Source organism: Capsicum annuum, chromosome 3 (genome assembly GCF_002878395.1).
Source record: "Capsicum annuum cultivar UCD-10X-F1 chromosome 3, UCD10Xv1.1, whole genome shotgun sequence".
NCBI lineage: Eukaryota > Viridiplantae > Streptophyta > Magnoliopsida > Solanales > Solanaceae > Capsicum > Capsicum annuum.
Window position 1 is genome coordinate 11436311 of NC_061113.1, and position 23812 is coordinate 11460122.

A 23812-nucleotide genomic window follows, 5' to 3' on the forward strand; every position below is an offset into this window, starting at 1 on the left:
ACAAAGTATGTGGGAGGTTCCTCTGGACTAGTGTAGTTGAGATACCAAAGAAAGTATTGTTGGCTTGGCACAGATTATGTTGGCACAGACAGTAGGGGGCTTAAATTTCATCAATGTGGCACTTTGTGAAATAAGGCTGTTGTTTGCAAGTTACTGTGGAAAGTCTCTAGGAAATGGCCTGTATGGGTGCAAACTTGTACTATGTTGAAGAAGGAACAATGTGGAGTACAGGAGTAAAACAAGCCACCTGTCTAGTCCAAAAGGTGCATAAAGGTTCTCTAAAGTGGTTGTCTATGTTCAGACTGGCTATACATGGAAGGGCTATTCCCCACTCCATTGCATGATGCCTTCCGCTCATCCATTCCACCCGTCCAGATGTGGCACCCTTGCCCTACATGAGACAAGGGGCCTTGGGCTAGCCCGGTGGGGGTGTCACCTCAACCTTGACATATCGCGCATACAACACCTGCTGTTGGAATGCAGTATATCTGGCAGAATATGATAAAAGCTACTGCAATGGCATATCTGGCAGAATATGATAAAAGCTACTGCAATGGCAAGGTATCACTAGAGGTTCAGGCCAATAAAGACTGAGAAGATCGACTCAAGAACCAATTTCGTTCTGAGAGGCATTGTAGGCATAAAGGTGCTGCTATATATAGAATGACACCAGCTAGAAAGGAACAATAGAATTTTCCAAAAGAGAACACAGGAAGCCATCACAAGACAGATTATCCAGGGTTTCTTCTTTAGAGCAAGTTTGACAGACGAATTAACAGGTTATGTAACATTGTCTAAATTTCTATTCCACCTAGAATGCAATGTGATATGTTGTATAGACAGAACAAACGAAAGTGCAGCTGTAGGATGGAGTATACAGGTTGCGGCTGCATGTCCAACTCGATGAGTTTTTGTGATAAATGTTGAATAGACAGAAGAAACGAAAAAGCAGCTGTAGGATAGAATATACAGTAGGTTGCTGCTGCATGTCCAACTTGATGAGTTTAACAACAAAAAAGGCTCAACACGATACTCAAAATACTTACATGGTATGTATATAATATCACAATAATCATACACTAAAGCCTCCCCTGGCCGGAAGGATTCAGAATGTGCTAAATAGACGGATAAAGAATATCTACACGCATATCAATTCACAATTGCTATAATCTCATTCCTAGGCAGCAATTGTCACATGTACAGCACGAAACCTCCAGGATTATAACGGAGGAAGCTGCTTTTCATGGACATGAAAGAATAAATAATAGTATTCCAAAAATATAGCTAACAAAAAAATGAAAAAAAAAAATTTAGGCTGGGTATGAAGGGAGGTAACGAGACGCGTGTGCAAAACCCCATAGCTGCATAAAGAAGAACAAGAGATGGTTAAGGATTTGGTGATAGAATGTCAAATAAATTATTCAAACGTTTCATCAGTCTGCCACATAAAATACAATATCCTTAGCTCTAGAACACATTCCTAACGACCAGTGACTTTGAGAACATTTCTCACAAAGCCATAAATGATAATCTTATGCTACAATCCTTATCAATACGAAAATATGTTTTGTTTTTCTTACAGTTATTTGTCTTTGTTTCCTTTATATACGAGCCTTAAAAGTGCAGATAGGAGAAATACATTGGTTAAATTCTTTCTTAATTCTCGCCGCATATGTGCTCTTTTGCATTAGTTAAAAGTTAACCACCTGGATTTTTTGTTCTAAAAAATGAAGCAACTAAGAATTTCTAATTCTCCTTCAATCAGTCAATTAACCATGACTCAGTCCGAAACTAGGAAAACTCATTCCCATGAATACTTTATACCTATTTCATTCTATTTAGGTTCATTTCATAGTCAAAATTGGTATATAATTTGCTTTTTAAGGAAAATTAAGAGTTCTGTAGATATTACACCGATATGCAAGTTTCTTACCAAACTAAAAACACTTATCCCGAGCTTCAAGCCAATGCAAGTAAATAACAACAAATAACTCAACATTAAGGAATCATTGATCTACAGTTACATATTGGCTTAAATACACATAGTTAAAAATACATATGATACGTAAGACATGAATCTGCAAATTTATAGGTCTATATCTGTAGAGACACCAACCCGTCAAGTGCTCTCCCTCTCTCTTTAAAACAAGTTCCTCTTTCTCTGGCTCGCTCTCTTTAAGTTGATAGTACATTGAGTTCTTTGAAACTAGATTGGAAGTAGAACGACAAATGGGCACAAAGACAAAATGTTGACAAGAAAATTACCTCAACATTCTTCGGTTCAAACTCTTGATCATGTGCCAAAATGGAGTTTCCAAATGTTTCACAAGGTCCACTGCTACCACATAACCTGTGCAGAAAATTGGAAATAAGAACGGAAGAAATTTGTAACTTGCAAACAACAATGCATAGTGCAAGGCAGAGACTCACAAATCAGCGTCCAAGCTTAAAGCAAAATTTCCACCTCCTCCAAGTGCCAGGATGTCATTCAAACACAAGAGAAAATATCTATTGGCACCTATTCCAAAATGGTAATAGTTTAGCTCACGTCTGCATGGATTACTTCAGGTCGGGATTTTTGTGATTTTCTACAACTAAGATACAATGATTGCCTTTTGTAGCTTTGCATAACATGTATCATAATGGGCAATTTTCCGACATAAAGAGACTGAACAATAGAAAAGTTTGGATGTGTACCGAGAAAGAAGATTTATCATACAAAATGCTTAACAAAAACATGACCAGTCACGCTTAGACGTTGAAATTTATTTTATTTTATTTTGTAGTTGGTGGTCTGCCAGCCGTAACATATGTGTTAAGAGCAATTTGGATAGTGGAACAAAGCTAGGTAGCACATAGAAATTATTTTGAACCAATCTATTAAGTGTTAAGAAACTCTTTGAATTAACTCTTGCTACTCCTCTCATCAACCAAAAAGAATAACAACAACAACAACATATCCAGTATATTCCCACAAAATGGGGTCTGGGAAGGGTAGAATATACGCAGTCCATACCATTACCTCAGTGGTGAGGTAGAGAGGCCAAACAAAAAGAATAAGAAGAAAGAGAAAAGGGAAAAGATCATATTTGGAGATTGAAAGAATCTCATCAAGGGGTACAATAAAGGATTGGGCCGGCTTTCAGCTAAGTGGCAGCGACTTAATTTGCTGATAATGTCAGAAAGCATTATGCTTTTGAGATATGTTTATCACTTCAATTTGCCAGTGACAGTAAACAGTACCTACTAAGAAATAAGAACCAGCAGACACGTACGCCGAAAGGAGGAAATTGGGTCCTTGTAAGAATGTAAATACGCAACATAATATAACTTCCGGAAGCCTTTTCTTTTCTCTTGAGGAAAAAAAAAACAGAACTTCTGAATGTTTTATTGTGTTGCACTGTTTAAAGGCGGCCTTTGACATGCATTTTGACTCTATGCTTGGTTGGGGTGAAAAGCACACAAGGGAAAGCGTTAATCCTCTTGTTAGATAAGGAAGTGACAGAGGGGAAGGAAAAGTGGATAGGTAATTCAGTTTCATAAATCTTTCCTAAAGAAGAGAGAAAGAAGGAAATATCTCACTTTCACATACATTCCAACCATACCAAAAAAAGGGAGACAGTTATGAACTATGGACCACCCTCCCCTTCTCAGAACTAAATAAGTACTACCTCCGTTTCAATTTGTTTGTTGGTTTTGACTTGAACGAAATTTAAGAAAGTAAAGAAGACTTTTAAATCTTGCGGTCTTAAGCTAAAAATATGTAAAAATATACCAAATTTCCTTTAATCTTGTGGCCTTAAACATGCCATGAGAAAGTTAGGAGTTGCCAAAAAGGGGAAAGAGACATTCTTCTTAAATGGACTAAAAAGGAAAGTAACACAAACAAATTGAAAGGTCGGGAATATAAACTTGCGTGGATTCATTGAAGATAATTACTTCCAATCAGCTGTAACAGAGTAAAATTACTTTCAAGGGATGCAATAGGTTCATCAAGAAGGCCTCTATCTCCAACCATGATGGACAGCTTTTTCCAGACAAGTCATGAGTCTAAATTACCATATAACACAATGCAACGGCTGAAGAGCCAGTTTCCATTAATTATGTTCACACAAATTGACTCGTATATTTAATTGTGAGAGCTCATAGTTAATTCATCCCTGCAGTTTCTCTCAATGGAATTTTATATTACTGCATTTACACAAACTGATATTTGTCCTTACCTGTTGGTCTAAATAACCTTGGTTCACCATATAGAGTTGTGAATACAAATGATTGATTTGTTCCCTGTCACAATAACACAATAATCACATTAGCATTAAAAATAAAATCAACATTCGGTGAGAATGGAGAAGGAAGGCATAGGCTATTTTTTTTTAACTCTTCATTTGAAATAAAGGGGGTTTGGAACCCTTTACTTGCACCAAGTCGATTACCAAGAGTAAGATTAGACCAAAAACTGGTGGTTTTCTTTTTGAACATTACTGCATCATTCGATTATATCAGTTAAAGAAAATTAAATACTGCATTTGTTTGCTTTCTTACTTGGTACTTCCTCTTTGCAGTAGGCTTTAATGGTGCCTCAAGCAACCCACCAAACACAGCACCCTGCTTGTCACCAGTAATCTGAAACAAACATGACAAAGAAATATCATCTTCAAAATAACAGATCCTTTAAAATCCTCAAAAAATTGCTAAAGAAGTCGAGAAAGCGTGCATGGCAAACATTAGCAGCACTTAAGGTGTACATACCAGCAAGCAAGGACCAGAAATATCAGCACTCTTGCGAATAAGAGTACGAAGTGATATACCGTGTCTGGCCGTACTGCCCTTCATTAGAATGAACAGGATAGATATTAATATTCAGGATACCAAAGTTGCAATAGACGTTGCAGTAGAAAATAATTTAAAATCAAGATTACCTATATAACAAGACCCATTGACAACCTTTCACTATATTAGGAAGAGAAGACTGGAAAAAATCATATAAATTTGGAGTAACGAAAACAGAATCAGTGGTGAGATAGGCCATTGACTGCTCAAAACTGTGTCTATCAAGAGCATCTTCAAAAGTTTCAGAACTGCTGCCAATGCTCCCAGAAGAATTAGGCTCTCCATTATCCTTGTCAGTATTTACTGTTTCTTTCTTCACGCAAACTGAATTCTTGATGGAGCCATTTTCACCTTCTTCTCGATGAACGTCTGGTATTTCTTTGTAATCATCATGAACCTCACAGTCATCCAGAGGCTTATCGCGCAACGAGAAACTTTTACTTCTCCAAGTAAATGAATTTGACTGAAGTGGTTTGACCTCTCTTCGATCTCTTATGTTCGCAAAATATGTTGATGGTAAAAGGAAGGATAGTATAGATGTTATAGATTTTCCATCCTTTGTATACGGCCTGGCCTAAACATAGAGAGAGGTAATGTTACAAATAGTATGCACTGCATAGTGATAATGACAACCCTCCATCAAACAATATATCTTCTTATGCAGAAAAGGAAGGGAAACTAATATAGAGCTTGATTTTTGCTCAAATAAACAAATATCCTAAATTACAACAACAACAACATACCCAGTGTATTCCCACAAGGTGGGGCCTGGGGAGGGTAAAGTGTACGCAGTCCATATCACTACTTCAGATGAAGTAGAGAGACTGTTTCCGATAGATTCCCGGCTCAGGACGGATAACAGTATAACAAACAAAAAAAATAAAAACTAACAACAAAATGAGATAACACACCGCTAGATAACAAAAAAACGAAGACACCGACAGAGTAATACTATAAACTATCTATTCGAGATTACAAACATCATCAGAAAAATATCCTAAGTTACAAAAGAACAAAAATAAGAACAATGAAGCATGAGTACTAGCTCACTCTCCATCAGGAAATCCAAACACTAAATGAATATAAATCCATCAAATAGTACATCTGATAAACGCTACTCCATTTAGTGACAAACTGCTATAAACAAACTTGACCTTGAACGTCCAGTGTTCTTTCTTGTCCAACTTTTGTTCTCATAAATATATCAAGTACTTCAAATTTTGCAAATTCCTTGGACAATATGTAGTGTTCATCATTTTTCCTTTTAGTTTCGGTGACCTCTTTCATGTTCACGTACAAATTCCTTATACATTATATAGTTTCCACCCTTCTGTTTCAATTCGTTTGTTTTACTTCCCTTTTTTATCCGTTTCAAAAAGAATGTCTCTTTCCTTTTTTGGCAACTCTTAATTTCAATCTTTCAAGTGACATGTTTAAGACCACAAGATTAAAGCTTGTTTTGGTACATTTTACATATCTTTAGTTTAAGGCTATGAGATTCAAAAGAATTCTTTTACTCTTTTAAACTCCGTGTCAAGTCAAAATCAGACAAACAAATTGAAACAGAAGGAATATCATTCTTCTCTCTCTTTTTTTTTTTTTAAAAATAACTGTGCTATCCGGCCAGCTTGTGCGCGCACATCGACTAATTCCACGGGCCACTTCCCACCACCAACAGGTACTAGTACACGTAACTCTACCAATTTCATGCTCATGTATAAATTCCATAAACATCATATAAAGTTTTTTTTTTTGTCCTATTTTTAGCTACTCAATTCCTTAAACATCATGCACAAACTAACCAGCCCAAAAATAAACATTGCCAACAAAAATAATTGAAATTACATATATACATTGGTCAACAAAAAAACCTTAAGCTTTACATACAAATCAAATCAAAGACAAAAAATACTCATAACCCAACAACCAAAACATACAAAAGATTCAACAAGCTGAAATTCCAACATAGAAAAAGGGCAAACCTGAGGTTGTTGATCAACAGATTTAGAAGGTGAAGCTGAAAATAAACGAGAAAGTTTCTCAGAAACTGTTTCCTTTACAGCATACATCTCTCTCCCTCTCTCTTTTCTGCTTGTTTTTTTCTAGACAATTACCCAATTCTGAATCTTGAAAATTGAGAACAAAAATCTATCTGTTGTTGCTCATGGAAGGTGACACGTATCCCATGAATTTAGTCCACGTGCACGAAAAGCTGTCCTCGACACCACAATTATCAAAAGAAAAGAAAAAAAGCTGATCCAGACAAAAAGGAAATTGAGAACAAAACTTGAGATTTGAGAAACCCCAAATCAAGAAAAGTGATGAAAAAGGCAATGTGAAAGCAAAAGGGGTGTTTTTCTTGAATTTAGTCAAGGAACCAAAAAAAAAACTGACCCAAATACCACGATTATTAAAAAGAAAAAAAAAGAGTTTGAGAACAAAATATGAGATTTTGGGGGTTAAATCTTGAAACTCAAATCAAGAAAAGTGATGGAAAAGGGGAATGTCAAAGGAAAAATGTGATGTTTGTTGTGCTAAAAAAAATGGAGGAGAAAGATGCAGAGCACCGACGGCTTGTAGTAACAGCTGAAAAACATGAACAAAAAAAAAACAAAAGACGATAAATTGGAAAATAATCATTCTAAAAATATTTATTTTAATTTATCATTTCTAAAAATATTTATTTGATTTATTTCTCCAGTCTATCTTTATTTATTTATTTTGTTATTTTATTTTTAATATTAAATACGATACATCACTCATTACATTTTTTAAAATAAAAAATTTATTATATTCAAACTGTGATATATATAATAAAATCACCCATTTATTTATTAACACAAAATTTTAAATAGTATTCCCGATGCATTTTTACTTGTTCAACTTAAAAGAGTACAAAATTACCTCTATTTATTGTAAGTCATATTGAAATAGATAAAAAAATTGTGTTAAATTATTTCTTGATTTTCTAAACTGAATAATTAACAATAGACATATTTTTTGTATAATACATATATATATATATATAGAAATGAATAAAAGAGATGAAGAACGCTGTTGAATGTTGTAATTTTAAATTCAAATACATAAACATACTTAAGTGTTAGTAGAAAATTAGAATTATTATTTGTAATTTTAGAATCACGTTAGTAGAAAAATGAAATAAAAATTATGAAAAAAGAAATAAAAATGGAGGGAGTAGTAGAATTTTCAGACAAGGATATTCTTATGTTGACTTTGTACCAATATTTTCCTTTTCTTTTGACTAGTTGGTAGGGACAAATAGGGGAAAGTAATGAGAAAATCATGAATTTGGGGTAGAATTTATTAATTGGGTAAATTATTTCTAAAAAATATTTTTGTTTGTGAACTAAATTTCTTTGAGGTGAAGACTTTCTATTTGCATATCCAATCTTTTTTACTCAAACTAGTCACATACTGATTATTGAAGTTTGTTTTTGTGATATATGGAGTTTACATTTTAAAATTAAATTTGTTTGGAATAAATTTAGTGTAGAATTGTGAAATTTGAAGTATAAAAAGAAAATTGACAAAATAGATTCAACTACACAAGACTGAGATCTACAACAACTTTTATACGTACAACAGACACGAATTTTCAATATCAGTCGTGTACGTTTGATTTTTTCTAACGCTGTAAACTTATAAAAAAAATAAAAAAATCACAAAGTGAACTCAAATTAAACGATGATCCAAAATCGGATATTTTTACACTTCGCCCAAACATGAAATGCAATGCACAAATTTAAATTTAATCAGATTTTAATACTAACATAAAATACCTTTTGAAAACTGCTCGAAATAAAAAAAAACACCCTTCCAAGTCTTGGTCTTTGTCAACCCTTCAAAAAATTGTGTTGAAAGTAAAGGCAGTTTGTAATCTAATTCCTACATTCCTTTTTACTTGTTATGATTTTCTTTTTGAGGGTCAAATAATATAAATTTTGATCTTTAATCATATATTAATTCATCGTATTGATCAATATAAAAAAAAAGTTATAACGTATAATACTTTGTATAATAATATTTGAATATTTAACTTTAAATTTTAAAATATTAAATTAATTTATCCTAATTTAACTTTAAAAATTAATTAAATTGACTCGAAGCATACATGACAATTATTTTGAAACAACGGGAGGGAGTAATAATAAATAAAAGTACATTTTGCAACAACAAGCTTGTTCATCTTGAAATATACCATATAGTACTAGTTACCTCTCAATATTGTGTATCATAATAAGGTAGTAATTCTTTTCTTAATACATTACCAACTCCTCAAATTTGTGAAGATATTTTATTTAGACACTCGAATAAAGTCTTGTCTCAATTGAACACGTCAACTTCCAAGATAGTGTGCCATTAGACACACTTTGGTTTAAGTTTTGGATTTTTTTATGTGTGCATGTTCTCATTGTTTATTGGAAAAAAGATTCAAATATGTCATTGAATTATTAGAAAAGGCTTATTTATGTCATCCGTTAAAAGTTTGGCTCGTTTATGCCATTGCCATTACAAAACAATCTCACTTATGCCATTATTTTTTAACAGTGGTTATGTAAAACCACCTTTGTCATGTGGCCTCTTGTTAGAGGTCCACGTCACCAAATAAGACCCACTAAAAATGTTACTCATTCAAAATAAGACTCCTAAATAACATAACCATATTTCATTTTATTCTGCCCTATATCAAATCAGATCCAATAATCAATTTTTTTTTATTTTTTTTAAATTTGAAAATCCAACGTAAATTGTTTATAAAAAAACGCAAATATTCTGGGAGGGGGGTGGTGGTTATGTGATTTCGATGAAATTGAAAACTGCAAGTATTGTGACTGTTTTGCATATTGTTGATTATCATTGATGAATTAGTTGTTTTATGGTGTATTATGGTGGAACTAATTACTCACCATTGAGTTGCTGGAAAGCAAATTAAACCCTTTGATCTCTTATTTTTCAGCTGTCCTCCGTATAATTAGCACCCTTCTTCATGTTTCCTTTGTCTTTTATAGATTAGTTTTTTTTTTTTTTTTTTCTTTTACAATTTTTTGGTTAATGAATCTGATCATTCGGGTGCTGATAAAATGAAATATGGTAATGTTATTTAAAATGGGTCTTATTTTAAATGAGTAATATTTTTAGTGGGTCTAATTTTATGACGTGGATATCTAATAAGAGGCCACATGGCAAAGGTGGTTTTACAAAACCACTGTTAAAAAATAATGGCATAGTTGAACTTGTTTTGTAACAGCAAGCGAGCCAAACTTTTAATGAATGACATAAATGAACCATTTCTAATTGTTCAATGACATATTTGAGCCTTTTCTCTCGTTTATTTAAACACATAAAATAGGTCATTACCTTTAACTACACACATTTGCCTCAATAAGTTGTAAAATCCGAGACATTTTCCACTTGAGAATGATGTGCATAACTAAAGGAGATGACATATTTTATGTGATTAACATAACTATTTAATAATATACGAATGCAAACACATATTTTTTTCTTCAAAATTTGAATCGATAAGTGTTAACACTTTATTGAGATTTAAGGTGTTCAGTTGACACAGGACTCAGCCCGAGTGTCTAAATGAAATATCCTGACAAGTTCAAATTTATCCAGTAAACTTAGTTTAAGACGATCAGTGTTCCGGAAGTTAGTTACAAATATTGTTAGGAAGTTGGTTGATGTAACAGTGTTAACATCTAGCTTTAAATTAGTTGATGTAGCAGTGTAACATCTAGCTTTAGATTCTCACTTTCCAAAATATTTAGCAGCATTAAGTGCTGAAAATTGTGGTCAAGTTTAATCATAAGATTCTTTATTCTGTCTTTTTCATAATTGTATGGTGTAATTCTTTCCTCTGGCATGGGGTATATGTCATTTGTCAGTTGATGTAACTTACATTGCAGAAAGTTGTACATTGTTTGAAAAGAAAAGGTTATCCTATATATTGATCCATACTTTCTCTTATTTATTACAAAGTATATAAGAAGGCAACTCGATGCTAAATATACAGTATAACAAAAGTTGTAATACTTCAATCACAGCCCTTTAATGCAAGTGTTCATTTATTTCTGTAGCAACTTGGTTAATATTTATTCAACCTGCTGGTGCGTATTAGTACTAAGTTGATTAGATGTAGTTATAGCATGATCTATTCATCTTTTAGACGTACAAATGACTAAGAGGTGACAAATTACAAAGAGATTTGCGTCTTCAGTTCAAATTTATGGATCAAAGAAAACAAAGGGCATTTCAACTGAGGAGATAGATCATTCTCTTTGAGAGATCGAACATTTCATGTATTTGACGAGATTTCTTCCATTCCTGCTATTGGACAATCTGAACCCTCTTCGATGGAAATTATACCATTTATTTAAGGTTAAAAGTATTTTTTATTTATTTTTGGTAGATCGATGTTGAACCCTTTTATTGAACCCTTCGACGAGTTTGCTGAACCCCCTTAGTGAAAATCCAGGCTCCACCACTATTTTGGTCGCTACGATCAGTGCAAGTGGTTCGCTAGGTGCAAGTTGAAGGCACTGGATCCCGTGTCACACCAGGCATTATTACATGGAAAATGCTTGATGGGAATTGAAGTATCTGCTAGTGCTTGATGATGTGTGCAACCAAGATAACTTGAAATGGTCGAGACTGAAGAATATGTTGATCGGTGGAACTAAGATTCTACTGACTATTCGTTCGGACGTGGTAGCACAAGTTTCAGGAAATGTTGTTCATCAACATAAATTAGGAGACCTTTCAAAGGAAGAGGCATGGAAATTAGTAAGCTTTTTCTTGTTTCTTTATTGAAATGAAAAAAACTTGAATGTGCTAATTTCTTTAATAAAATGAGTTTAATATAGCCTCTCTAAATCATTAGTATCTTAGTGATAAAACTATACTAGAATCAGAATAGAAAGTTTCACTTAAATTCAGGCATGGATATAAAGTAATTATTTTTGTTTTTTTGTAAAAGCCTAATATTTTCAAATACAAATAATTTTAATTTTTTAATTTGAAATTATTATTACAATATTTATTAACAATTCTTAAAATTGTCAAGTGACTTTTCAATAGCTTGCCAGTTTGGTTAATCACATTGCTAACTACTCACCTTCATTATATGCGATAGAACATTACTCAATTAAAAAAGAGATAAGAGTACCAAAGCTCCGAACAAGTTTTCTTTAACAGGTGTATGGTGCTTAATAGGTGATATAAGAATGACCATGGAAGGCACAAAAACTATACAAAACAGTCCACAAATTGAGAGCAACCCGAGGATCCCTTTGAGTGCTAGTTTTGGCCAACAACAATAACACAAGTATCACGAGTTTACAAGGGGTTTTAACACCAAAATCAACAACAATACAACAAGAACAAGATGAAAACAATGATCACAAGATTCGGATTCAACAAGAACAAACGATTACAAGATACAAACACTAACACAATTGCAAGAAAGGTAAAGATAGATAGTGAGATATAGATTACTACAAAGATTAGGAACTGAAGAGTATATTAAACTCAAAACCTCCTAATGAATGTAACAACAACACCACACTCTTACGGTGACCGCCAAGGGAATCAACTCACCTCAAGATCCACCGTTTCCAAGCAAAGAACAATATTGGCTTTTCCAAGCCCTAAACTACAATGGCTAATCCAAGCCCTAACTAAGAACTATAAGCATAAAACGGATTATATAAACTTAAACAATCTTATACATAAACAATCCTATCCATAATCCTTTGATTATTCAGGAACGTTGAATTTAATGATTTTCACATACACATAATAACAGTAATTCAATAAAGAATTACTTACCTGAATTCTCCATGGTTTTAGCGGAAGAAAAAGCGTAATAGCAGAAGCACTGAATTATTTCTCTCTCTTTACCTTACTTTCAGAATAATTGTGATGGATCTTATTCTTCTTTTGGCAGAGAGAGGACCCCTTTTATAATGGGAATAGTCAGTTATGTTTTCATGTTCCATCAACGTGATTGGTGGATACAATCATTAGCCTACTAGGAGTCAGTAATTGTGGATACAATCCTGCTAGGAGTCAGTAATTATCCTACTAGGTAACTTTCCATATAGATTAAGGATTTAACTTATTCAATTATTATTAAACTAATAAATAAATTAATTATGTGGGCCATAGAAATTTACATTCTCCCACTTGGCACACACAATGTTAATTTAATAGTTTAATAGGTACGTCAATCATGTGCACTATTAACGTTAAATCCAACATCATTTGTCATCGTTAAATAAATCAACTAAAATGAGTCATGGCGGTTGTACATCCCTTTACTTGACATAGTTCCTTCCATGTACTACTACCTAACATAACCTTTCAAATATATAATGGGTCCAACGATAATACTTAGAATCCTTTATCTAAGTCAGAACCTATCATCATTATTCATAATATTATGTATAGAAGAGAAAATAGGTAACAACAGAAACAGATATAATTTGAGCTCAAAGTGTCAATTTCATAAACATAATAAAGTCTTTACATAAAATCATTCATTGCTATCAATAAGACCCATCCTTTCAACATGTTCAATAAATGTTTTGGGCGGTAATCCTTTCGTCAAAGGATCAGCAATCATAAGCTTAGTGCTAATATGTTCAATTAACACTTTATGTTTCTGGACTTCTTCTTTAACCGAAAAGTATTTCAATTCCATATGCTTAGCACCTTTTGAATACTTATCATTCTTAGAGAAGAAAACTGAGGCGGTATTATCACAATAAATTTTCAGCGGCCTGGATATATTGTCGACTAGTCCAAGTCCTGAAATAAAATTTTGCAGCCAATTAGCCTGGACTGTGGCCTCAAAGCATGCCACAAACTCAGCTTCCATAGTGGATGCAGCTATAACAGACTGCTTCACACTCTTTCATGATATTGCTCCTCCAGCTAATAGAAACAAATGCCCAAATGTGGATTTTCTTGTATCCACACAACCAACATAATATGAATCTAAATATCCAACCACATCTAAATGATCAGATCTTCTATAAGTGAGCATATGATCTTTCATTCCTTGTAAGTATCGCAACACTTTCTTTGCAGTCTTCCAGTGATCCATTCCAAGATTACTTTGATATCGACCCAGCATTCCAACAACAAAATTGATGTCTGGTCTTGTACATGTTTGGGCATACATAAGACTCCCAACTATTGATGCATAAGGAATATCTTTCATTTGCTTTCGTTTCAAGTCATTCTTTGGACATTGATTGAGACTAAACTTATCTCCTTTCTGAATTAGAACGGGACTTGATGAGCATTTTTCCATTCTAAATTTCTCTAATCTTTTATTAATATAGGTTTTCTGAGACAATCCCAATAATCCTTGTGATCTATCTCAAAATATTTCTATTCCAATCACATAGGATGCCTCACCCATATCTTTCATTTTAAAGTTGTTAGAGAGATATTTCTTGGTATCATGTAACAAACCAAGATCATTAGTAGCCAGCAAGATGTCATCAACATATAAGACTAACATAATAAACTTACTCCCACTGACCTTCAGATATATACACCGATTAATAGTGTTTTCTTTAAATCCAAAGGTGACAATCATTTCATTAAACTTAAGATACCATTGTCGGGAATCTTGTTTAAGTCCATATATTGACTTCTTAAGTTTACACACCATGTGTTCCTTTCCTTTAATAGAAAACCCCTCAGGTTGATTCATATAAACTTCTTCCTCTAAATTTCCATTCAGAAAGGCTGTTTTCACATCCATTTGATGTAGCTCTAAGTCATTATGAGCTACCAAGGCCATTATAATTCTGAGCGAATCTTTTTTAGAGACGGGTGAAAACGTCTCTTTATAGTCAATGCCATCATTTTGAGTGAAACCTTTGGCAACAAGTATGGCCTTGTGACGTTCGATGTTGCCAGTTGAGTCGCATTTGGTCTTAAAAACCTATTTACACCCAACTCTTTTTCAACCTTCGGGTAATTCAACAAGGTCCCAAACTTCATTCTGTTACATAGATTTTAACTCATCTTTTATAGTATTTATTCATTTATCAGAATTATTTCTTTCAATGGCTTGTGAAAATGAAACTGGATCATCATCAATTCCCAAGTCAGTTTCTGACTCATGTAGATATACCAAATAATCATCAGAAACAGCAGATCTCTTTTGTCTTTGAGATCTTGATGCTACTTCTTGTGGTTCATCTACTACAGGTTCATCAATTATGGCTTCATTAATAGGAATATTAATTTATTGTTCTTGTTGATTACTTTGTTGTACAACATCTTCAGGAACAACAAATTTAAAAGAAGTACAGGGTAGAGAAATTCGTACTCTAACTTCTTTAATTTCCGCATTACGTGGTTCTTCACTCCCACTAACTTCGCCATTCTCAATGAATCTAGCATTTCCAGTTTCAACTATTCTCGTACTATGATTAGGACAATAAAATCTATACCTCTTTGATTTTTTTGGATAATCATGAAGAAACCATTGATTGTTCTTGAATCCAGTTTCTTTTCTTGTGGATTATAAACTCTAACTTCTGTCGGGCAACCCCAAACATGAAGGTGCCTCAAACTAGGTTTCCTACCAGTCCATAGTTGAAAAGGTGTCTTTGGGACTGCTTTACTGGGAACCCTATTTAGCAAGTAAACGACAGTCCTTAAAGCATACATCCATAAAGAAGGAGGTAAAGATGAATTACTTAACATACTCCTAACCATATCCATTAATGTACGATTATGCCTTTCTGCCACACCATTTTGTTGTGGTGTGCCAGGCATTGTGTATTGAGCAGATATGCCACTCTTTTCGAGGAATTTAGCAAATGGACCTGGGTGTTGTCCACTTTCATCATATCTTCCATAATATTCACCACCTCTATCAGACCTAATTATTTTCACTTTTCTATCTAGTTGTCTTTCAACCTTAGTAATAAATACCTCTAAGGCATTAATCGCTTGAGATTTTTCATGCAACAAATAGATATATCAATAACGTGAAAAGTCATTAATAAAAGTGATAAAATATTCTTCTTTATTGAAAGATGTGATATCAAAAGGACCACATATATCAGTGTGTATAATTTTAAGAAGCTGTGTGCTTCTTGTGGCTCCTTTCTTTGTTTGTTTTGTTTGTTTTCCTTTAATACAATCAACACAAATATTAAGGTCAGTAAAATCTAAATCTGGAAGAATTTCATTCTTAATTAATCTTTCCAGCCTTTCTTTAGATATGTGACCTAAATGTTTATGCCATAAGTAAGCAGATTGTTCATTCACGAAATTTCGTTTAATTCCAACATTATGATGCAGAGTTAGGAGTATTTCGGCAAACAGATTATCAAGATTCAATTTGTATAAATTATCACAAAGAGTACCAGTACCAATGAGATAATTATTCTTAAACAAACTAAAACATCCATTACCAAAATTAAAGGAATATCTAGTCTTATCCAACTTAGACAATGAAACTAAATTTCTCGAAAGAGAAGGAACATAATAAGTTTCAACTAAATCTAAGTGACGCCCAGAATCGAGAATCATATGATAAGTCCCGACAGCTTCAACTGGAGCCTTCACTCTGTTCCCCATGTAAACAAATCTTTCATTCTTGTTTATGATTTGGATTGTAAGGAATCCCTGCATAGTATTAAAAACATGAACAGTACAACCAGAGTTAATCCACCAAGTATTAGAAGGAACTTCAGCTAAGTTTGATTCGAGACATGTAAAAGCACAAGGCTTACCTTTCTGCTCAAACCTTGCCTTACGTTTCAGGAAATCTTTCTAAAAGTATCCAGATTTTCCACAGAAATGACACTTTGCATTCTTGTTTTCTTTCTTACGTACTTGAGATGAGGACTGATTAACATTAAGTTGCTTCTGTTGTCCCTTACCATACTTCTTTCCTTTCTTTTCAGCTCCTTGATGATTTATAAAGTTAATGGAGTGGGTTCCTTGATTCTTTAGCCTTATTTCCTCTTAAACTAGCATACCATGCAATTCATGCACGTTCCATTTGTCTTTCATGATGTTGTAGTTCATTTGGAAAGAACCATACTTAGACGGTAATGAGTTGATGAACTGCACAAGGAAATTCTGTTCCACTTCCATTCCCAATGACTTAAGTCTTGCTGCTATATTTGTCATTTCAATGATATACTCATGCATAGTACGTGAACCATCAAATTTCATGGTGGTTAAAGTACCTATTAGTGTCCCAGCAAGAGACTTATTAGCAGTTTGGGAAGACTCTTCCACAAGTTTCAAAAGTTCTTTTGCATTTTCAGTTTTGGGAAGAGTAATGTTGCCCGCAATATTCATTCATACGAACATTAGGCCTAATATGTTAGACCGATTCCAATGCTTATAATAGGACTTTTCTTCATCACTGCTAGCTTTAGTAATAGCAGTTAGCTTTTCAGAGTAAAGTGCAACATCAAGATCTAAAACCCCAAGATGGAATTTGATCTGTTCGCACCAATCTGAAAAGTTAAGTCCATTAAAAGTCGTAACAGAGGTAGAGTGCGCATGAAGGGCAAGTGCTGAATTAGAACATGCTCATTTGTTAATACTTTGAGTTACAAGTTTAAACACATTATCAAATTCAGAAATACCTTACTTTAATGTATATTGATGTTCTACTTTTGACGGAACATCAAAATACAACTTTAAACATAATGATGCTTAAAATATATTTAACACAAAATGATAATATTTAACGCATCAATTAATAATATTTATCATCTTTGGATAAATAAATAAATAAAACTAACGATACATCAAAATTATCTCTTTAATATTTATTGGTCATACGAATAAACAATCAACCTTTGGATGATCCAAAAATGTCTTATGACCAAAAATTTAATTTACCCATAATTATTAGATCAATTATAAGCATCAAGATTAATGGGTAATTAATTTAAACTTTAACCTTTATTTTGGAATTAATTTCATAAAGATTCGACCACTTTGGTGATTAATGAATTTTACATATATGATTCCAAGTTATATTAAGAAACAATAAATTTTATTATTGCATACTACAACGTTCTAACAACAAAGAGTTGTTTCTTTAATATTTAAAATAATAAAGATTAAACTCATGTTATTTTAAATAGAATCAATTATAATAATAGCAATATTTCAAATTTTGTTATTCAATAATTGTGAAATTTCTGACAAACATAATTAAAATTCAAAAGATCTGAAGAAACATTAATTTTACTGGAAAATCACTTGTTTCGAAAGTCAGTCTCTGATACCACATGTAAGCATAAAACAGATTATATAAACTTAAACAATCTTATGCATAAACAATCCTATCCATAATCCTTTGTATTATTCAGGAACGTTGAACTTAATGATTTTCACGTACACATAATAACGGTAATTTAATAAAGAATTACTTACCTGAATTCTCCATGGTTTTAGCGGAAGCAAAAGCGTAATAGCAGAATCACTGAATTGTTTCTCTCTCTTTATCTTACTTTCAGAATAATTGTGATGGAGCTTATTCTTCTTTTGGTAGAGAGAGGACCCCTTTTATAATGGGAATAGTTAGTTATGTTTTCACATTCCTTCAACGTGATTGGTGGATACAATCATTATCCTACTAGGAGTCAGTAATTGTGGATACAATCCTACTAGGAGTCAGTAATTATCCTACTAGGTAACTTTCCATATAGATTAAGGATTTAAATTATTCAATTATTATTAAATCAATAAATAAATTAATTATGTGGGCCATAGAAATTTACAAAAACTACACTAAGGTGTTCTACTCTTTCTCGAGAGGATTTTCAATGTCTCATTTTTTCATCATTAAACAACTAATGAGAGAAGACCTAAAAAGTCCTACTTATAGTATATTACAAAAGAAGACAAAAAGATCACATTGCCCTTAATGAGAGGGGCAGCCATGGTGTATAAATACACTATGTACAATGTCCAAAATACCCTTAATGAAGCGGCGGCCAAGGTGTGTTGGACTTGAATGAATGACGCCTCTTCAATGCTCTCAAAATCGAGGATGCAGGTTTATACTTCAAGGCTTGTGGTTCTCGGGTTAACAACAATGTAAGAATCTAAGCAACCTTCCACATGCGGGATTGCTTTAAGTCATGCTCAAAATGGGCCTTCCTTGCATATCCTTGTGCTCTCAGAGTGATCAAGTCTTGAGCCTTTAGGTGTTGGCCTCCAAAGATGTCATCAAAAGTTAAGGCGGCCATTTGACTTGTATCAATAGGTGTGAAAGAAAGTTCGTAAAGTCAAAGAGAGAAGTCGAATTATCAGGATAACTTCAAGGGGTAGTTTATGTATTTTCGAAGGAGTCATAAACAAGAAAAGCATAGCTCAGTATTGGGAAAAAAGAAGATTCTTATATATTGAAAAGAGATGACATCAAGACTTGAAGGTCAACATTAAATAAGTCTAACAAAACTCCCTTCTTTTCCATGTATAGTTTTGTGGGAGCTGAATGTAGGAGAAGTACGATAAATACTTACTCGCATTCAAGTCTGATTAAATAAGTTTCTACTGAAAAGTATACTAAGCTACCTTTTGTCCTAGAAGCAATGACGGAATCAAATCTGTTCAAGTATATATGTTGTTCTTGGAGGTAGAAGAACCAAGTAGTTATATTCTTTTTTCCACTTTAATACCTAATCATTCCAAAAAAAGAATTTACGAAGAAAATCTGGACAAGCAAAGAATCAACCTCACAAAAAGTTTTTGCCAGCCAATTAGCTTCGAAACTTCTCATTTGTACCACGTAAATAATCAAACAAACTTCATAAATTGTGGTTTATGGTAGGCAAAGGCAACATCTACATTTTGTTCATCTTGCTGATCATGGCTGAAATTCTGTTCGATCTCGCTACTGAAATTTTGAAAAGCATGGGTTCTCTTGCTGCTGAAGAAGTAACATCTATTTACGGGCTAGCCGATGAGCTAGACAAGCTTTCTGATACAGTTTCTTCCATCCAAGCCGTACTCATTGATGCAGAGGCGCAGCAGTAGCAACCTGGTTAGGGACTGGATAAAAAGGCTTAAGAAAGTGTTCTTTGAAGCTGATGATCTCTTGGATGATGTCGCCACTGAAGTTAAGCATCGAAAATTGTTTAATAAGGTTGGTATCTTCTTCTCAAAATCAAATCCTATAATTTATAACTGTAAGATAAGTCACCGTCTCAAGTCTATTCGATGAGACCTAGATGTAATTGCAAAAGATAAGGCCTCCTTAAACCTAGTTGAAAGGAGGCAGCAACCTTTGCTTCCAGAGCCTTATTCAGTCCAATTGAATTTGGATAGAGAGACTTATTCATTTGTGCCTGATGGAGAAGTGATTGGAAGGAGTGATGATAAAAACAAAATTGTGAATTTTCTTTTGGATTCTAAGGTTGAAGAGAATGTTGTGGTCATATCAAATGTTGGTCTTGGGGGACTAGGAAAGACCACTCTTGCACAATGTGTGTTCAGTGATGAAATAATTAAAAAGAACTTCGATAAAGCATTGTGGGTTTGTGTTTCGGACGTATTTGAAGTGAAAATGATTGCAGAAAAAATTGCTGAATCTGGGGGAGGGAAGAAGGATAAGTACCCTCAACTAGATGCGGTGCAAAACGAGCTTAGGAAAATGCTTGATGGAAAGAAGTATTTTCTAGTGCTCGATGATGTGTGGAACGAAGATCCTTTGAAATGGTCGAGACTGAAGAATATGTTGATTAGTGGAGCCAAAGGAAGTAAGATTTTACTTACTACTCGTTCAGACGTGGTGGTCAAAGTTTCAGGAAGTGTTCATAAACATAAATTGGGAGACCTTTCAGAGGAAGAAGCATGAACATTGTTTGAAAAAATGGCATTTGGATGTAACAAAGAGAGCAAAAATTCTAATTTGGTGGAAATAGAAAAGGAAATTGTGAGAAAGTGTGGAGGAGTTCCTCTTGCAATAAGGTCAGTAGGAAGCCTACAATACCTCAAAAGAACGGAGGATGAGTGGATGTATTTCAAGAATCAAGATTTGTCAAATATCACATGAGGAGGAAATGATCTAATGGCCATTTTGAGATTGAGCTATAATTACCTTCCTCGACATTTAAAGATATGCTTCGCATATTGTTCCCTCTATCCAAAGGATTTTGAAATTCAGAGATTTGATTTGGTTGATATGTGGAATGCTCAAGGCTTTATTCAATCAACTACTAGCAACAGAGATAATGTGGAGGATGTTGCAAATTCATATTTTGTGGATTTGTTGTCATTCTTTCAAGAAACTGAAGAGCATGAATCGTTTATGCAATTTTACAAAATGCACGACCTTATTCATGATCTCTCAAAAGAATTTGCAGATGGGGAGTTCTTTAGCATCATTAAACCAGAAGATATAAAGATTGTCCCTGATCAAAGTCTCCATGCTTCTTTTTTATTATGGATTAATGGTTCATCAGCATTTCCCAATTCATTCTATAGGAAGCATATGAAGTTGAGCACATTTAGTTACCTAAATAGTTATTCAATGAGTGTCATGAGCAATTCAACTTTAGAGAGAATGATTTCAAGTTTTTCACGCTTGCGCGTCCTACATCTAGGTCATCTGGGTATAGAGTTTCTGCCTCAATCTTTAGGAGTACTGAAGCATCTAAGATATCTCTCTATTTCTTCTTTGAGCATTGTTACTTTACCAAATACCATAACAAAATTGCATAATCTACAAATTCTGAAGTTGGCTGATTGCCGTAGACTCCAAAATTTGCCAAGAGATAATTGGAGATTGGTGAGCCTTCGACGTTTGTTATGTCAAGGGTGTTGGTCATTAACCCATATTCCGCCATCAGTTGACAAGTCTCGTGCATTTGGATTTTGATGGTTGCTCATCCCTAGAAGATATGCCAGCTGAAATTGGTCAAGTGACGTCTCTACGGACGTTGCCAAGTTTTATCATAGGGAAAGAAAGTTGCATATCTGGTCAGGCAAGTGACAAGTTAAATGAACTAAAAGGCCTTGTTGATCTCAGAAATAGCTTAAGCATTAAATTCATGGGACGAGTCGGTGCAATTGGAGAAAGAACACCGAAAGGTGTAGTGAAAAGGATGAAGCATCTCCGACAGCTAAATGTAGACTTTGAATATGGATATCACAGGGATGTCGATACTGGAGCTCATCTGATGATGTTGGAAGCCCTGCAGCCTCACCAAAACATTGAAGGATTGCGAATAAAAGATTACAATGGGTTGAGGTTTCCAAGTTGGTTGATGGTTGAGAATCTTGGCCTTTTGCTGCCCAAGCTTGTTGATCTACATATAGAAGATTGCCATAAATGCCAAAAGCTTCCACCGCTATGGAAACTGCCTTCTCTCCAAAGTCTTGAACCGCGGAATCTGGGCGGACTTGAAGGTTATGATGATAAATTCATGCAACCATCAAAGACTCCTGAACGCTACTACTTCTCTTCCTTAAAACAACTTGAACTGAAAGGAATAAGTGAGAAGATATCGAAGCAAATCCTTTGCCCATCACTTCATCATCCTTCTCCTCTTTGCAACTTGAAAGAGTTGACTGTAGATTCTGTTGAAGGCCTAGCAACTATGTCAGAGGATGTGTTCAAGAATCTCATGTCGCTTCAATCTTTGTCTATTAAAAACTGCGAAAATCTGATCTCTCTATCCACATGTCTAACTCATCTCACTTCTCTGGAGACTTTAACTATAGCGTATTGCCCTGAGCTCGACTTGTCCAACGAAGAGGAAATGCAATTTCAAGTCCTGGGGAACTTATCAACTCTCAATCTTTGGGAGCTTGACAAGCTAATGTCACTTCCACTTTGGCTTCGACATTTCTGCTACTTTGAAATCATTATACATTAGTGGATGTCCTAACTTCACAACAATTCCAGAATGGATAGGTGACCTCGTTGCCCTTAATTTGTTGGAGATTTATGAATGTCCTATGTTGACTTCCTTGACAGAAGCCATGCGATCTCTCACAGCATTGCAAAGGCTAAATATTTTATGGTGTTCATCAATCCTGAAGCGAAGATGCGAGAAGCAAATAGGAGAGGATTGACCTAAGATTGCTCACATCCCAACTGTGTTGACATGGGAGGTAATTATCCTTCTACATTTTGTTGGGATGCATAATTAATATGAAAAGTAAAAATAAATGTAGAGAGTAGTAATTGGTAATAAAATTGGAAATTTATAATTAGTAATTACTGATTCGTAATTGGAAATTGGAAATTAATTACTACGTTTAAACTACAAAACTACTCCTAACACTAAGTCTAAACTATCAAACTGTCTTTAAAACAACACACACCCTCTATCAGGTATTGCACATTACTATATGAAGCGTTACAAGTTGATGGCCATTAAGGTCAGGTCCGTGTAAAAGCCTCATATATCTTATATCCATTTTGGTTCAACTTTTAAATTGTATTCTATTTCGGTTACTTTTTAATTTTTGTTTGTTATTTAGGTTCCAAACTCGGATGGATTTACAGGAGAGCTTAAAGAAAAATGTTGATGTTTCAACTGTGTTTTTGGGAGTCAGTTAAAAGTTGATAATTCAGCAGAACTGCTTTGCGGCTTCCATTTTCATGATTCTCTATTGAAGTAAAGTGGATACTGCTTTTGACATTTTCTTCATTTCTCTGTTTGCTATTTAATTTCATGACGAGTTTATATAGTACTAGTTTTGCTGATTCTTTAGTTTTCACCTTGATGTTTGTTGAGGAGTAACGTATAGCTGTATATACTAGTACTATTATTATACACATAAGACAAGTTGAGTCATATATTGCTCGTCTCTTGTGTTGGTGTAATATACGACAATTACAATAAATAGTTGAAAAAATAAAATCAACAAAAATGAAGAAGATAAAATAATATTCTTTTCAGATGAGACACAAATATCTCTCTTTCTTTAAGGA

General features: G+C 33.9%; 2 protein-coding genes across 2 annotated transcripts; one reads left to right on the top strand and one right to left on the bottom strand.

The window, feature by feature from the left end:
- Positions 1-1030: 1030 nt before the first annotated feature.
- Positions 1031-7617, bottom strand: LOC107864234 (oxidation resistance protein 1). The gene is made up of 8 exons (XM_016710560.2): positions 6816-7617; positions 4923-5407; positions 4753-4825; positions 4546-4626; positions 4224-4287; positions 2431-2518; positions 2266-2350; positions 1031-1361 (listed from the first exon to the last, which is right to left on the bottom strand). The coding sequence occupies exons 1-8, from the start codon at positions 6900-6902 to the stop codon at positions 1311-1313; spliced, it is 1014 nt and encodes a 337-aa protein (XP_016566046.1). The 5' UTR covers positions 6903-7617; the 3' UTR covers positions 1031-1310.
- An 11938-nt stretch (positions 7618-19555) lies between these two features.
- Positions 19556-23779, top strand: LOC107866476 (putative disease resistance protein RGA1). Its single transcript, XM_047409043.1, has 2 exons — positions 19556-22986; positions 23359-23779. The coding sequence occupies exon 1, from the start codon at positions 21771-21773 to the stop codon at positions 22746-22748; it is 978 nt and encodes a 325-aa protein (XP_047264999.1). The 5' UTR covers positions 19556-21770; the 3' UTR covers positions 22749-22986; positions 23359-23779.
- Positions 23780-23812: the final 33 nt, after the last annotated feature.